At 41.2% G+C, this 16094-nt stretch overlaps 1 protein-coding gene across 1 annotated transcript; it reads right to left on the bottom strand.

Moving 5' to 3' along the window:
• Positions 1-11933: 11933 nt before the first annotated feature.
• On the bottom strand, positions 11934-15339 carry LOC306978368 (tapasin-related protein-like). Its single transcript, XM_079576891.1, has 7 exons — positions 15253-15339; positions 14757-14930; positions 13861-14136; positions 13454-13777; positions 13015-13338; positions 12195-12275; positions 11934-12108 (listed from the first exon to the last, which is right to left on the bottom strand). The coding sequence occupies exons 1-7, from the start codon at positions 15296-15298 to the stop codon at positions 12041-12043; spliced, it is 1293 nt and encodes a 430-aa protein (XP_079433017.1). The 5' UTR covers positions 15299-15339; the 3' UTR covers positions 11934-12040.
• Between the last annotated feature and the right edge of the window lie 755 nt (positions 15340-16094).

Here is a 16094-nt window from a genome sequence, read left to right as displayed (position 1 = left end):
CCCTGAGAGACTACACCCGAGCCGGTACGGTCAGCTCATTTACTGGAAGCCTTAATACCCCCCAGCGTCTCCACTGACCCTTTCCTCTCTCTCTAGCTCTGTCTCCCTTTTCTCTCAGCCCACCTCTCTTTCTCATTTTTACGATGTCAGTAAAACCCTGCAGAGGTTAAGGGTGATGCGGGACTGGCTGTGTCGTCATGTAAACGGTTTGACAGAGCTGTAAAATTGTTTTAAAAGCAGTGTTTGCATGTTCTCATGTGGACTTTTTTCCCTAATAATCCAAGTTACCCATGCTGTAAACGTAAATTGGCTTCTCTTGTTCGATGAGGGTTAATAAAATGCGTGTAGACAAGAGATTTTGGAAGTTGTTGGAATGGAATATTGAAAAGATTCATCTTAACATGATTCATTTTACAAGTGTTGCTTTTGCCAAACTACATTCAAATCAGAAATTGTTGAATGCAGACTCCCAACAGACGGACAATTGAACCTGGGACCCTTTAGTTCAATATCTACCGCAGCTGAATCTGTTTGATACAATGTCTTGTGTCAAGGATCAGGAGACACATGTAATATCTAAGGACAGCTCAACAGGGCCCATGTTTCCCAGTCGGGGTGAGTCAGCAGTTACTGTATCAGACCTACATATGAAATCAACCCGGTCTGAACCACGTCACTTCTGCTGTTTTGACAATGAGCACATGTGTTTTCCCTCTCAGCTCGGCCTCTCCCCGGAGCCTGCAACACGCAGTGTAAATGTCCGAAGTGTTCAGTGAAGTGAACAGCAGAGAGGAGATAAAACTGTACAGCTCCGAAAACCAGGAAGTGTTGATAGGACCTGGACATTCCCATACATACTACAAACCTGCCAGGAACATGAGGTCATAAGAAGTGCCAAAACAGCGCGAACGGGCAGTACTTGTGGTTTAAAGTAAATGGTCCAAAGGAAAAAAGTACTACACAAATATTGCATGAAAAACAGAAAATTACAACCTTGTTTTACACTGACTTAAAACGGCTTTATAGAGTTCATTTTCGTCATTGTCGCGTCACAAGCAGCTCGTTCTGTTAAACCCACATGAGGTAAGTGGCATCTTTCAAATGTCAAAACATATTTTCAATCCTCAAAGTTGTTTTCTTGGCGTCGAACTTCTACTCGCGCCACATTACGTTGCATGTGCTGCCACAACACAACACTTCATCAAACTCGTATGAAAAACAACACGATTCCTTTAAATGTGCGCGTGTGTGTGTTCACAAAATTCACAGGAAAATATCAAGAGAAACCCTGTTGAGAAAACCTCCTCGGCGAAAGGTCGTTACACATTTCGAAATATAGAAACGACTATGATTTGAATTCCACCCAAATCCAATCCAGCTTTCCCTTTGGCTTGTATTTTTAGAGCCGGCTTTACGTTTCTACACATCGGCCCGGGTTTGCGGCAGTTCACGATAAACAAGTACCGCGTGACGTTGACGGATGGTGATTAAGAAATGACTCGTTTATAATTTAGATGGTAATTATAGGCGCGTTATATCAACTCCAAATGTAAAGAGTCCCGGTGCCAAACCACAGCCCTGCGGCCCCCTCTAATTTAAACTCATTACGCTGCTACCCCTTGTGTTTTGGGGAGGGGTACAGGCGCTGGCCCAGAACTGCTCCCACATACACGCCTGGTCAAGATACAGTTCGTAGTAAACATAAAATGCAGCTTGTGTGCCCCTAATTTAGCATACTACATATATCCAAGGGGGGTAAACTTCTGTTTACCCACAACCAACATGATAACTATTTTTAAGTATGTTACATGCACTTTATGTTTCTATGTATGATGTGAGTTTGTTTGCAACTCTATAACAGCCCTGGACATTTCACCTTTTAATATCTAACAAGACCTATGTAAAAGGAGAGAGAACAGTGGAGTGTAGCCGAGTAGAGCTATGTCGTAACTTCAACTTAAACCTTATGTTCAACAAGGCACCATTCATCTATGTTCACAGTTCCAAAGTTCAAAGTTGTGTCAATTTCACCACAGTCAGAGAACTGAAAATTATGTTGCTTTCAAAATCGAAGTACATACACATTTTCCAACATTATTCACAATATTTAAATGATACTTTGCCCAGTTTATGTGAGATTAACTTTTCAAACTTGACAAGCAATGTGTGGGTTACTATTGGCACGCTGCAAAAAGTAAATATCACGCATTGGCTTAAATTACTTGATTTGAGGAAATGTATCTTGTTTTGAGCGGTTTCGACTCAGTTAGACTTTTTTTCCTTATCTGACTAAGTTTCCTTTGCTAGTTTGATGACATTTCAGACTAATTCTGAGGCAATCTCGCTTGAAATGAGAAGGTAAAACTGCCAACGGGATGAGATCAATTTTCTTACCCCATTGGCAAAGAAAATTACCTAAGAATAAAGACGAAACAGAACAAGTGAAATAGGTCAAATGCACAACTAAAGCTTAGCTAGTCAAAACAACTTAGTCCAGTCAATCACTTTTTGCAGTGCGCTTATTCACTCTCTTCCTGGGAACTGACTGACAGAAATGTGGCTGCCAATACTGTATGTGTCAACAGAATTTACAACCATGAGTCTCTCACATGAGTTCACACGTCGCTAATGGGGATGAAGTGTCTTGCCCAAGGACACAACTGCAGTATGACCTGGCTAGAGCTGAATTCAAACCACCAAAAACTCAACTGCCACCTCACATTGTTGCCACCTGAGCCACTTTCAACCCCAACGTGTTTCAATGGGAGTTTGGTTTGGCTTACAATAAACTTATTTTCCAACAATAAAGCTATGGTTTTGGCATGGCTCCAGTTCTTCGCAGCACAATGCCCTGTTCCTGCACGTTTGCCTCTCTGCGCGAACAGGCCTCACCAGCACGTCTGCTAACATCAACATCAGCATCCCGTCCGAATCATGACATCAGAGTTTCCATGGAGACGCTGGGGCCAAAACATGGCCGCGCCGCGGAGACGGAGCCAGCCCATGACGTCGGCGCGCACTTCAGGACGATGTAATGATCTGCACATGGGGTCGAGGGGGGGGCAGAGCAGATATGAATGAAACGCATTGTTTTTGTTTCGTGATGAGGACAAATTACGCTGTTTTGGAGGGAAATGCGGTCATCTGAGTGGGTGGCGGTAAAACACAGGGGCCGCGCTTAACAGCCTTCAGTGGAGGACATGTGAGCAAAACAAAATTGGCGAGAGTTAGGTAAGAAATCGAGGAACATTGCTGTCTCCATGAACCATCAAAACTGTTGTATTGGCAGAAATGGTAGTTGATTTTGGCCAGGGCCTTGACCCACATTGGAACACAAATAATACACAAGCTGTTGAATTTTTGGGTCACACAATTAGAAAAAAACATCTTGTGTTATATAGAATTAGAAAAGCAGAGTTTTCTGGTTGCAGTCATCTGGTTGACCACTTATTGAAAACTGAGAGCTTGCTTTAAGACACACAGAGGCGGGAAAGAGGCGGCTGTAAAATGACATGCCATGGCCATTAAATCATGCCGCAGCTTCATAAGAATGATTACGGCAGTCTTTAACAAAAAGAAAGTAGACGAGAACAAACGATTTTGGATAGAGACAGGGAAGTGAAGAGGAGGTCTGTGGGACAAGTCGGGACGCGCTCTATCCCAGGACAGCAGCCGCAGCAGCAGCAGGATCAGAGATAGGCACTGTGGGTCTGTGGAAGTGGACAGGCCCCTAATGTCAACATGGAGGGGACACTTGGGACCGCTGTGAGGAGGAAGTGACTGGGGTGAGGGAAGCTTGAACCTGATAAAGACAATGGACTTTCACTGTCTTGGTCAATAAAAGCAGCACAAGCAAGCTGAGGGTCACTGGGTTTAGTTCAGTCCCATAAAGTCAAAGATATAATATGTTTGTATGTCAGGATGCTTCAAGTCACACGCGATGCCGCATTCAAATAAAGTTATTGTTCATTCTACAGCCCTGTGTCTGTAGTAATAGTACAACTCAAGTTATTGTTGTTCCCTCTTTCATGTGGTGCTAGTGCCCTCGTATAACCCCAGTGTCTCTCCCTGATCTAGATACCACACCTGTCACTGTAAAGATTCCATGCATTGTGAGAGAAAGTACTTCGTTTTTCCTCATTGATAACCAGTGAGGGTCCTGCTCTGATGTCATTCAGCTGTGCTCAGCCAAAACACATCTCCCTCATATCCATCTATTGTTCTCAAACGTGCACACACACACACGCGGTAAAAATGGACGCTCAGACTGGTCCCAGATCAGTGGTTCTTTTGGCAGCGCGGCCCTCGACATTACGTCAGCTGCTCCCTGTCCAGACCCCTTCAGCCAAACACGCACACATTACTCCAAAAACCCATGTAATCCATTCAAGAGTTGACGGAAGAAAATTGCCATTGCTGTCGCTAACACGTCATTACATGTATTCAGAGGAAAGACATTTACTTGACGTGAAGTGCAAAGAACACATTTTTCCTAAAGAGCTGTTGTTTTGTCAAATTGTCACATTTTTTGTTGCATTTCCATCCTCGTTTTGTGGTTGTTTTTCTCATAGCTTTTTTGTGCTCGGTTCAGGTGGGGGGATAAGAGGTTAACTGTCAGATGATTAACCAGGTACGGTTTGACATATCCACGGTTGTGTAACGTTTTTAAGGATGAATGAATGAAATCATTGTTTTTCCAATTCACGTAGTGTTGAGAAGTACGAGGTGAAGTAGAGGCTGAAGTCACGGTCCAGTCGTCTGATGCAGTCCAGGTCTTTGGACTGTGTGGTCACTCCTTACTGTCACCATGAGTCTGTCTGCACTTATACAACACACATGTAAAACACTGACGTATTCAGGTCTTAAAATGACCCAAAGACCCTCGCCCAATCCCAAAGTCCAGGATAGGCAAATAAAGGAAATACATTTGGACGCTTTTGCATCAGTATTTTGTGTTTAAGGACCTATAGGCGTCTAGTAATGTCTTTCTGATATGGCAACATCCTAGAGTGAAGTCTGTTGAGATGGTTCATTAGCAGCACAACATGATGTGGAGAAACTGCAAATATATTGACATCGCTGAATGAGCCGAGTGAAGATGTTTGGGTATTTGAAAATTAGGGAAAGGCCAAGAACCCTTGCTTTTGTAACCATACTGGCTTTGTATATTCAAGTATGTCACATTACTATAAACAAATGGTGTTGCAGTTTCTCAATGTTAGGCCTGGTAGACCAGCTTTAGCACAGAGGGTAATTATGAAAAGAACACTGGCCACAGCTGGGGCTTACATAATCCCCAGAACCCTCCGAGCTCCCCTCTTTCCAATAAATACACGCTGCTGCAGGTTACTGTCGAGTTTAAAAGTGGCCTTTCCTTGAAGCTAAATGCATTGCTCCCAGTAGACAGAACCATGCACCTGCTGTAGACTATAGCATAACCTAAGCTTAATAAACTTTAATCTGCGGTATTCAGAGTTTGCTTTATAGCAGCCCATTTTAGCCAAAGAAATCATATATTTTCACACTGAGGAGCAGTTTAAGATTGAGTCCAGCCTTGAGCCCAGGTTAAACCCTCAGTGTTCTGGGCACCACTGGTTCCAGATTTATTACCTGCACTTTGAAGGTTACATAAGACAGAGTAATGGGAAAAGAGCCATAAGTGAGTGCCATAACAGACACCATTAGTGTGGTCCAGAGAGTCCGGGATTCGGGCTTGTGACTCGTCATCGTTTCGATTTGACCCAGACATTTACCGAAAAAATTGTTACACAACTACATATCTGGTTATATTTGTGGTTTCCTCTCTACGCCCAAAGTTGAAATTTGGCTGTAGACTTTCTGCAGGACTTTCTGCAGCTAAAAGAGATTTCATTAACCTCATACCCCCCCCTTTTTTTCTAGAAGCTTTAACATTTGGGTAGATGGTTTCAAGCCTCACAGTATTAACCTATAGAGTTGTTGCCACTGGGCCAAAGCGTATCTTCAGACGGGACAGGAGTCAGTGTCTGTCCCGGGGCAGCACTGATGAGCTCATACAACATTAGTTTCATCAGGGAGGCTGTAGATCAGGAGGGGCGCGTCTTTACCCCCGTCCCACCACTTACATGCACATCTGAGGAGTTATAGGCCTATACATCTTAATACACAGATGTTTTCTTCTGTCCTGACCAACAGCTTAACAGTCTGAGAACCTGAACACGTTACTCCCATAAGCTGTCAAAAAATACTCTTTCCGTTTAGCACAATGAGCTGAAGGAGTTATAGCTACATTATACAACAAGATGATTTTTTTTTTCTTTGTGTGAATCATCTTTTTTTTTTTTCAGTGTTTCTTAAATGAGTCAAGGACAAAATGATTGCACAGTGCACACGTAGATCTGCTGTTCAAATACGCAGAATGCCATTTCCACTAAAAACCATGAGTCATTGAAATCATTGCTCAAACAGATACATTCAGATCCCACCTCCTCATAAAAAAAACTGCGGCGGAGCGTCTGGTTTTAAATTATAGTGCTTCTACGAGGAGGGAGAGAGAAACATTTCAAAAGGAAGTGCGCGTGTCGACAATAAAATATAAAAGTGAATTCTCTATAAATCTGTGAAATGCACACATCTATGTCAGAGCTCGGGAATGTAACCCTGCAAACGATTACGCTCAAAAAATGTGTTTTTAATAACATGGCAACAGAAGAAATAAAGTTGTTTTAACTCTGCCCCAGCTTCACCTGCTCCATTCACCCCACTGCAGTTGTTTCATCCTGCCCGGTCCCCAAACCTTTTTGTTGTTGTTGTGAGCTGATGCACTACACAAGTCAACAAATCATTAAAAAAAAAAAAAAAAACATATACAATGGGTTCCTCTTTGGGACCAGGACTCCCCTGAAAAAGAGGTTCTTAATCTCAGTGGAGCTTTCATGGTTAAATCAAGTCATTTTTTACGTTAATTAAGGTAATGAACATGCATAGCGTCTAATGTTAGAATGGGATTGGGGAATAACATCTGAGCTGGCCACACAGACCGCCACACGTGTGACTGATCAGTCATCCCCTGTAGCTGTGTATAAGCCAGTAACAAGAATACAAAACAAAACAAGAATACCAACAAAGATTGAGCTCAATCATCCAAGTAGATACAACACAGAAAGTTTACTGACTTCAACTGGATGTTTTTAGTATTATACATAGTTGCCGACGTTTCGAGAATAATCCACCCTTCTTCCACAAGCGCCAAAGCTGTTAAGTACCATCAGATGGTAGAGCAACTATGTATAATAATATAGTTGCTGCGATTAAAGCAGTACTATGTAACTCATGCCCCTAGAGGCCATAATCGCCACTGCAGGTGTTGTAGCATGTTGCGTTTTTTTACTCATTAATTGTGAGAGTAAATACTACGCTGACAGAAAAAACAAAGGGAGAGAGGGATATTGTACATCCAATTACACAATGGAAATCGTTTTTTATTTCCACTCAAACTTGGCTGTAACTGTTTAAGTGGTGCTAGCCCGCAGTTAGCTCTGTTAGCTTCTTCTTCATGACTCCATTACCATGTATTGCGCCTCCAACCTGTAGGCAGTGAAGTTGCAATTGTGGTTTTCTGGCCAGAGACACCAGGGGGGATGAAAGACCATTAACACATGTATTACCCCCAGAGGATCTACAAAAAGGATTTATTAAGGTAAACAAGTTACCTAGTGCTGCTTAAAGCCTTCTGTGTAGTGTCTACCTGGATGATTGAGGTCAACCTTTGTTGGAATTTAATCAGAGTTTTGCCTGGTGACTGTGCAATCGACACCTGTTGCGCTGGAGTGTGTCACCACCCAATCAAACATCTGATGGGACTTAACAGCTTCGGCACTTTAGGAAAAGAATTGAAGGATTCTCGAAACATCGTATAATATCAAAATGTCCAGTTGAAGCGATTAAAACAACAATAAAAACTATAGAAAAAACAATAAGGTTTTTAAGTTAACAAAATAAGTGTCCACTAGACACTTCAGTTTTTCTCATTCCGATAACTTTCTGATCAAATTATCACTTCCTCTTTACTCTCAAAAAAATAAGTCCAATCTGTTTTACTTGTAATGCTCAGATTTCCACTTAAACACCGTCCACTTACAGTGAGTGCTCCTGCACCTCTGGGAGCCATTGCAGTTCATTATTTTCCACTCATTTGTTTGCGTCTGTTTGAACTCTTAGCTTATGGTGGTCAGGGTAAACCCATCACCCCACATAACGCCCTTTTTGGCTTGTACAACTTCAAATACAAAGGAACCGATATTATCACAAGCTTTCATTCAAGCCAGCTGGCACATTACCATAGAACAACACTTATTCCACCGCAATGTATTCAACACACTCGGCCTTGAAACTTAACCAAACACAATTTTAGTCCAGTGTGCAACGGGCTCCTGTTACCGTCTCCAGCACTTAGTTTCTATGTAAACACAAACAAGAAAAGTTAAAAATACAACCGCATTTATCAACATTGACCAAGCTTACTTTCTCAATCACATCCAATGCACCGCCACATAAATTATAGACCACAAAACTTTGCAAACCACCAATTTCCCCAAAACATGATTACAAAACTCTGATTTGGTGACGCCTGGCGCATAGCAAAGCAATGACACAGCCCCGTTTTATGGCCCGACTTAAATGCGGGTTTGAAGCTGGCTGTATAAATCATATTTCACTCTCTCTTATGCAACTGTCTGAACTGCGTTTGGCTAATAGCAGTGGATTCACAGCCAGGACTCGGTGTGTCAGACTGTGGATGACTTCACTAATACATTGTCTTCACACAATTAAGTACCTTTCAAACCTTTCAAAAATAAAAGTAATGGAAGTGGCAACGGTTTCACAATTACTCAACTTCACAGACTGCATGAGTAATACGCTGTCATTTTAACAGACTTTGAGCACTTTTTCTCGCCTCCAGAAAAGATGGAGTGTGTGTGAGTCAAGGTCTGTCGTGGAAACGTCGAGACGGTAATTAGTCGTTTTGGTTTTTAAAACAAACTGCCTGTTAAACTCGGCTTTTGTTATTGTCGAGCTGTCACTGTGTCACTGCACGACAGAGATAGACGTCAGACATAGTTAGGGCTGCTGACTCTGCAATCCAGATCAAAATCCAGAGGCAGCATGGAGTTATGAAAACTAGTTGGGACCATTATAACATTGACATTGTTTGGGAAGATTTTTAACGCATACAGATATCGGTAGTTTGTTTGCCACAGCAGCTGAGGTTAAAAGCTTAAAAGGTTATGGCATTACCGCCTTTGCAATGCCCAATCCCGTCAGACTTTGGAAGCTAAGCAGGGAAGGGCCTGGTCGGTACTTGGATGGGAGACCGTTTAGTAACACCAGGAAGCCTAGCGAATGTAGTGAGTGAGTGAGTGAGTGGTTGGTGGTGGTCGGAGGGGCTGATGGCGCAGACTGGTTGCCTCGCTTCCGTCAGTCTACCCCAGGGCAGCTGCGGCTATAATAGTAGCTTACCACCACCGGGCATGGAGTGAATGAATAGTGCAATGTAAAGCGTCTTTGAGAGTCCAGAAAAGCGCTATATAAAACCGATGCATTATTATTATTATTATTATTATTATTATTATTATTATTATCATTATCATTATTATTATTATTATTATTATTATTATTATTATTATTATTATTATTATTATTATTATTATTATTATTATTATTATTATTAAAAGCTGTTTGATATATTTGAGTGCAATGACACTGACAGTTTCCAGATCCACTTGTTGATATGGTAAACAAAGCTCAGGCTGGTACCAGGAGATCACAGGAGGAGCTAAACCACAAGACCATCTTCACAGTCACTCACATTTTCTTTGGAGATGATCTGAGCAGCTACGAGGTCAAAATGTTTCAATTAAACAATGAACACAATGTAAAAGTCTGACTAAGGGTGAGATGGAAGTCATCAGGCATTACTCACAACATGTCAATCTCTGAAATTCAATGGATTTTTTTCCAACATATTAGAATGTCTGCGCTTTACAAGACTTTACAAGTTTGGTCCTCAAAGTGCTACCAGGTAGTCATTTCTCATTCACTTTGAATCACTTGTGGTGATTCAGTTCAATACATGTACATGCGGAGAATCACGATTTTTGTTTCTTTCAATCCAGTGAGTGAAATGTCTGTCTGCACCAATTATTTGTAAATTGTATGTAGTATGATCTCTCTGTTGTAGTAGTTAAGGGTTTTAAATGTATTTTTCTGATGTTGCAGTTGTTTGCATACTGAGTCCCCATTAGTGTATAATTGTGAAATGTAGAAAAAAAAACTGCTCAAATATGCAAATAAATGAATAATAAAAAAATATTTATATTAAGATTTGAGCGTCCTGATCTGACGCCATGTTGCCATCGGCTCTGGATCTTTTAACTTACGATTCTGTGTGTTATCGGCCACAAAGTAACTAAGAGTTTTATGGAGGGACTGCACCCCCACAAAGAGTCATCTTGGATTGTTCCTATATTTGAAATCTATTTAGCATTTACGCATCTATATAGCATTTTATTGGTGAAGTATTTTTGTTATGTTTTACTCAATAAACTCTTTGAAGAAATAATCTTCCACTTCACCGCTTAGACTTGAAAGATGTGCAAACAGCAATTACACATTTCCTAAGATGCTTATATTGCAGTTTTACTTGATAACGTTTGACGTATTTGCAGGTGGGTTCCTGTCTTAAAGGCGGCTAATATCTTATCTGCTCTGTTTACATAGTGAGTGTCTCTACAGCCCATTCGTTCTCCGTGACACACCATTCCCCTGATAAAGATCCCGTAAAAAACACAGACCCAGGGCCACATCTGGAACCAGTCCAGGCCAAGCACTGTTTATCCCACCAGTTAGTGCCCGCAGAACCGGAGGCTATGACACTTCAATCATCAAAGTACCAAACAAGTCGATGGGCAACTCGTATGGGAATTTGGAGGTGGAACATTTCAGAACACACCATACAATCGCTCAGTCTACCATCCATTCAATAATGAACAAATCATTCTGTCAGGAAACCATCTATTACAAGACAAATCCTTTATTATGCCACAAATTACTTTCACAGTAGATTCATTGTACTGCTTAAATTAATAATAATAATAATAAAAAAAAATAAAAAAAATGCAACCAAATATACAAGGAACCTCAAACCTTTTGGGAACAAACACACAAAAAAGAGAAGTGGTGATTTTAAACCAACGTTAGCAATCATGCACATACAGACTGAGCAAAAGTCAATTGATTATGCATTGTGAGTGAAATATAACATTTACTCACATAAATGGGAGCGAGTAAAAGTGGAGGCAATACCAAGAACAGGCAGTAGCACTTGAGTTCAGGTTTCGAGTATTTCCTTATTGCTAATCTAAAACACAGAACATTCCACACTGATAAGCACTAAAGAGAAAATTAAAGCAGTACTAAGTAACGTGTTTACCTTAATAAATCCTTTTTGTAGTCCCTGTGGGGGTAATACAAGTGTTTATGGGATGATTGGAGGGTCGTTCATCTCCCCCTGGTGTCTCTGGCCAGAAAACCATGTTTGCAACTTGACTGCCACCGGACCGGAGCAAGCAATACACACTAATGGAATCACGAAGAAGAAGCTAACATGCTAACGGGCAAAGCTAACTGCGGGCTAACGTCACTTTAAACAGTATTTACAGCCAAGTTTGAGTGAAAAAAAATATTTCCATTCTATAATTGGATGCACAGTAACCCTCTCTCCCTTCGCCTTTCCTGTCAGCGTAGTATTTACCCTCCAAGACAATTAATAAGTTAAAAAATCGTAACTTGCTACTACACCTGCAGTTGCGCTTATGGCCTCTAGGGGGAAGAGTTACTTAGTACTGCTTTAAAGATCGAAGTAAGAATATTTTCCCTGAGACGGGCACTTTTTTAACACCAAAACTAAAATGTAGAGACAAAAAGACAAAATAAAAAACACATTAGTCACAAATGTTATTACTGAATGTTCAAGTTGATTCCAGGCTTGACTGTGGGGGGCTCAGTAAAATCTCCCGCGCCCCACACACAGATGTGCACACAGTGAGTAACAGCCTCGATGTTTTTTCCCTATAAAAACAAAATATTCAACAATATTAAGAAAGCCATCATCATGATTTGCTGTGTTGCGTGTCAGGGAGTGTTGTGGAGTTCACCTCTGAGACAGAACCGCAGCATCAGCACGAAGACGACCAACAGACAGATCACATTAAAGACCAGCATCCACCAGCCAGGCTCTGAAAAAAATATCATTCAAACACTCTTTACTACGACTGTGCAACATGTTTTAAATGGTTTGCTATTATTTTCATGTATAAAGTATCTTTCGGTACAGTAAGAATGCAGGTTTTTATTCTAAAGTTGGGACGACAATATCCAAACTTCCAATGGCACCAACGGACACCAACATTTTCAGTCTATGTATGTACAGCATGTACACTACTGCTCAGAGGTTTGGGGTCATCCAATCCACTTTATAGCTTTTCTCCTCAGCACAACAGTTTTCAGATGTGCTGCATAATTGCACTTACTAATCATTACCCTCTAACATGTTTAGCTAACACAATGTACCATTAGAACACTGTACGTATGTAGGTGTTCCATTAAATATCACCCGTTTCCAGCTACAATAGGCATTCACAACATTAACAATGTCGAGACAGTATTTCTAATGAATTTCATGTTATCCTCTTTAAAAAAAAAAAACAGTATTGTAAGTTGTAGAAGTCTACGGGAGGATTTGTTGATATCTAATTTCTAGCCTGATTTATTGAACTTTGTGCCCTCCAAAACAAGGCTTTTTTTGACCTTGCCTTTCCCCCTGTTTCTTCATAAAGATTTGCTAAACTTAGTGTACAGATTTCCAGCACTTACTCCAACCTCTTTCGTCAATATTGTTTAAAAGGTGAATGATAACTGGTGTTTATAGACAGTGAAGTTAGCGGGCAACAGACAACAGCCGTCGAAATGCTTTACCTTCAACAATGAGTGTGAAGGTTTTCGTAATTGGTGCAGACAATGTTCTATGGGAGACGGAACAGGTGAACTTCCGTCCTGAGTCCCCGAGTTTGGGTCGAATGTAAAAGGAGCCAGACAGCCTGTATGTCCCGTCCCGGTTTTCTTGATGACCGGAGTACTGAGCGGATTCCACCTTCGGCCCCACGTCGGTTTTGCCCTGGTGGGACCACAGCATATCCACATCCAGAGGGTAGTAACCATCTGCCCGGCACACCACTTTCTTCCTTTCATCTTCGGATAGAGTCAGAGTGGAATCAACATTCAGGGAAACATGAGGAGGCTCTAGGAGGAAGAAATGGACAAGTGATTTAAAGGTTCCATGTTTTATTTATCAGGCTTAAAGCAGACAAGATACATAATATATAAATGTAACACTTCAAAATCATGAGTTGTTTACCTTCAATTTGCAGTTTAACAGCCAGACTCCCTTTGAGAGGATGCACATTCACAGAGCACACATACATGCCCTCACTGACCACCCTTGTGTCAGGGATTGTGTAGGTGGCGTCCCCTGCTGCCAGCTGTTTTAATGACACCCCTGAGCCCTGTGGACGTCCCGATTGGCTGCTGTATTGAAACAGAGCGGCACTGTTGAGATGTTTGTGCCACTTCACGGTCACATCAGCTGCTTTGTGGTCAACGTCGAACTGGCAGTGCAGTTTAGGCTGGGACTGAAGCGGGGACTTCACCTCTGGAGTCTTGGTCTCCAGCAGCATCGCCACTGAACAGGAAAGCGCAACATAACATCCTGCTCATGTGCATCATAAAACACCCTCTGGTTAAATATTGGAGTTCATTCATTACCTGATGCAGTGAGGGTGTCACTGTCATGTATGACTGCCCAGCTCTTGTAGTCGGGCTGTCCCGATGGGGGCTGCTCAGTGGATTGTCTGATGAAAGCCATGATGTTAAACCGTTTTTTGGAGTGATTTATGTGTAGAGTGAACCAGCGGTTGTACTCGTGCTCCCCTCTGACAGGCCAGCGCACGTGAGACCCATCAGTGCTGTGCCGCGCCAGGTCACAGGTCAACTCACCCACCTCCACTCCCGCCAGAGACCGACGGATGTTCAACTTTGAGGCTAAAAACATAATCAAACTGTAATGTCAGTGTTACATACACAATATTTGTATAACCTATGTTCACAATTCCATCTAATTAGACCTTATTGTGAACTTCTCTTGATTCAAAGTCATTTTAGATTTTCAAATGCACACTGTCTGTCTTTGAATGTTGTTTGTTTCTGATCTTTTTATCTTTTTAGTCAGTGTATTATACTTGTGCAGGGGCCAAGCTAATCTCGTCTGTATTATCAAAATTTCAGTTTCAAGTGTTCGTAAACGTGCCAAGGGATCCATTTGCACTCGCAGTATTTCTATGTTTTTAAGACTTTTTCTTGAAGAAAGGAGGACACACAACAGAAAAAAAATCCAAAAGCCCTTTATACACTCAAATTCTTAGAGGAGCTACCTTGCACCCTGCAGCAACAAACAAGTTATGCAAATTATTGTTTCCCTTTTTTCCATCAGGATTTCAAACAATGGGAACGGCAGCAGACGGTGCATAGTCAGAGGTGCATCTAAATGTTAATCTTTGTTGTATTGTCCTTTTGACATGTGCCGTGCAGGGGTTTGAAAGAGCAGTATTATTCTTTATTCTGTTTGTACTTGAACGTGTTTTAGTATAAACATAAAGACTCACGGGTGATGAGGAAGGTAACAGTGCCAGGGTTCGTTGGAGCGTCCCCCTTCTTTCCAAACTGTAAAACAGCCTGTCGATAGATGTGAATAATCTCCGTGCCATTGGTGGTTAATGTGATCTTTTCATCAGTGAATCGACAGGGCAGCCATGAGATTAGATCTGCACTCTGTACACCTGCAAGGACAATATCAACTTTTGAATATCAACTTTTGCTTAATAGATGTAGCTGGACCTAGAACCAATAGAGATAATATCCTAAATGTAAAAGAGAGCAGGTAATACGAACAGGCAAATGTAGTTACACAAACATATCCACGCACTTCATTATTTTAACAGCTTGCAGAGTTGCATTAAACTTTGAGATATTTAGATTATTTGCTATAAATTACCCATTCATATTCATAACACTTAATCATTCAAACATCCCAAATCTTACACAGTTGAGCAACAAATAAGTTAAGCCAGAGATGAGTAAAAGCTATGAAAATGATCTTACCTATAAAAAGAAAGACGTAAATCAAGGCTTTTAAGCAAAAGCTCATCCTTATTCATTGGTAAAAAATAAACAGTCAGAACCACTTCATGTTTCGAAAGGTTCTCGGCTTTGAAGCTTTCGCTTTCATTTTCAAGGAGTTTAAGCGCCATACTGCAGTACAGAGAACCACCACAGGGGCGCAATACCCCACACGCGTGTCGGTGACGTCATCTCCATTAAAGTACTGTAGGCGTCTTGGTTATGTTTAAAGTTATGTTTAAAGACAAATCACTGAACAGGAAAAAATCTCTCACACACTGTCTTTACTTTCAACAACAGTGTTCCTTTATTCAGTGCAACATTTCAGCCAGTGGCCTCCGTCTGGTAAAAATGAATACAAACAAATAAATAAAGACAAGTCATTGGAACGTTTAACCAGTAATTGAAATGAAAATCCCACCAAAGTTACCAAGATTGGCTGCATAACATTTTTTTTTATGAAATATCCTTTACCTATTTGTTTTTACAAAAACAAATAGCTTTTAAATCCTGGCTATTCATTTATATTCCACTGCTGTTTTGTTTACCAACCTGTTTTCCATTTACATCTTTCAAAGAGTGCTGTAGCTGTGACAGACCAGTAAGGTTCATTTGTTGCCTTGAACCATATGAAGCACATCCAGAAAGGCACTCGGCATAAATTCCCTTTTTTTTTTTTACCCCTTAACCCCTAATGTAACCGAGTGCATTTTCTCTAGTTTGGCAATACCAAAATCTAAAAGCTTCTTTACTGGAGAGCTTACAGTCTATAGGCCAGGGTAACGCCTCATTGGAAAGCTCAGGCCTACAAAACTAAGTTCTAA

This window comes from Gobius niger (genome assembly GCF_951799975.1).
Source record: "Gobius niger genome assembly, chromosome: 1".
In the NCBI taxonomy this organism is placed as follows: Eukaryota; Metazoa; Chordata; class Actinopteri; order Gobiiformes; family Gobiidae; genus Gobius; species Gobius niger.
Note: the sequence above shows the minus strand (reverse complement) of the source record. Positions and strands in the feature narration are given on the sequence as shown.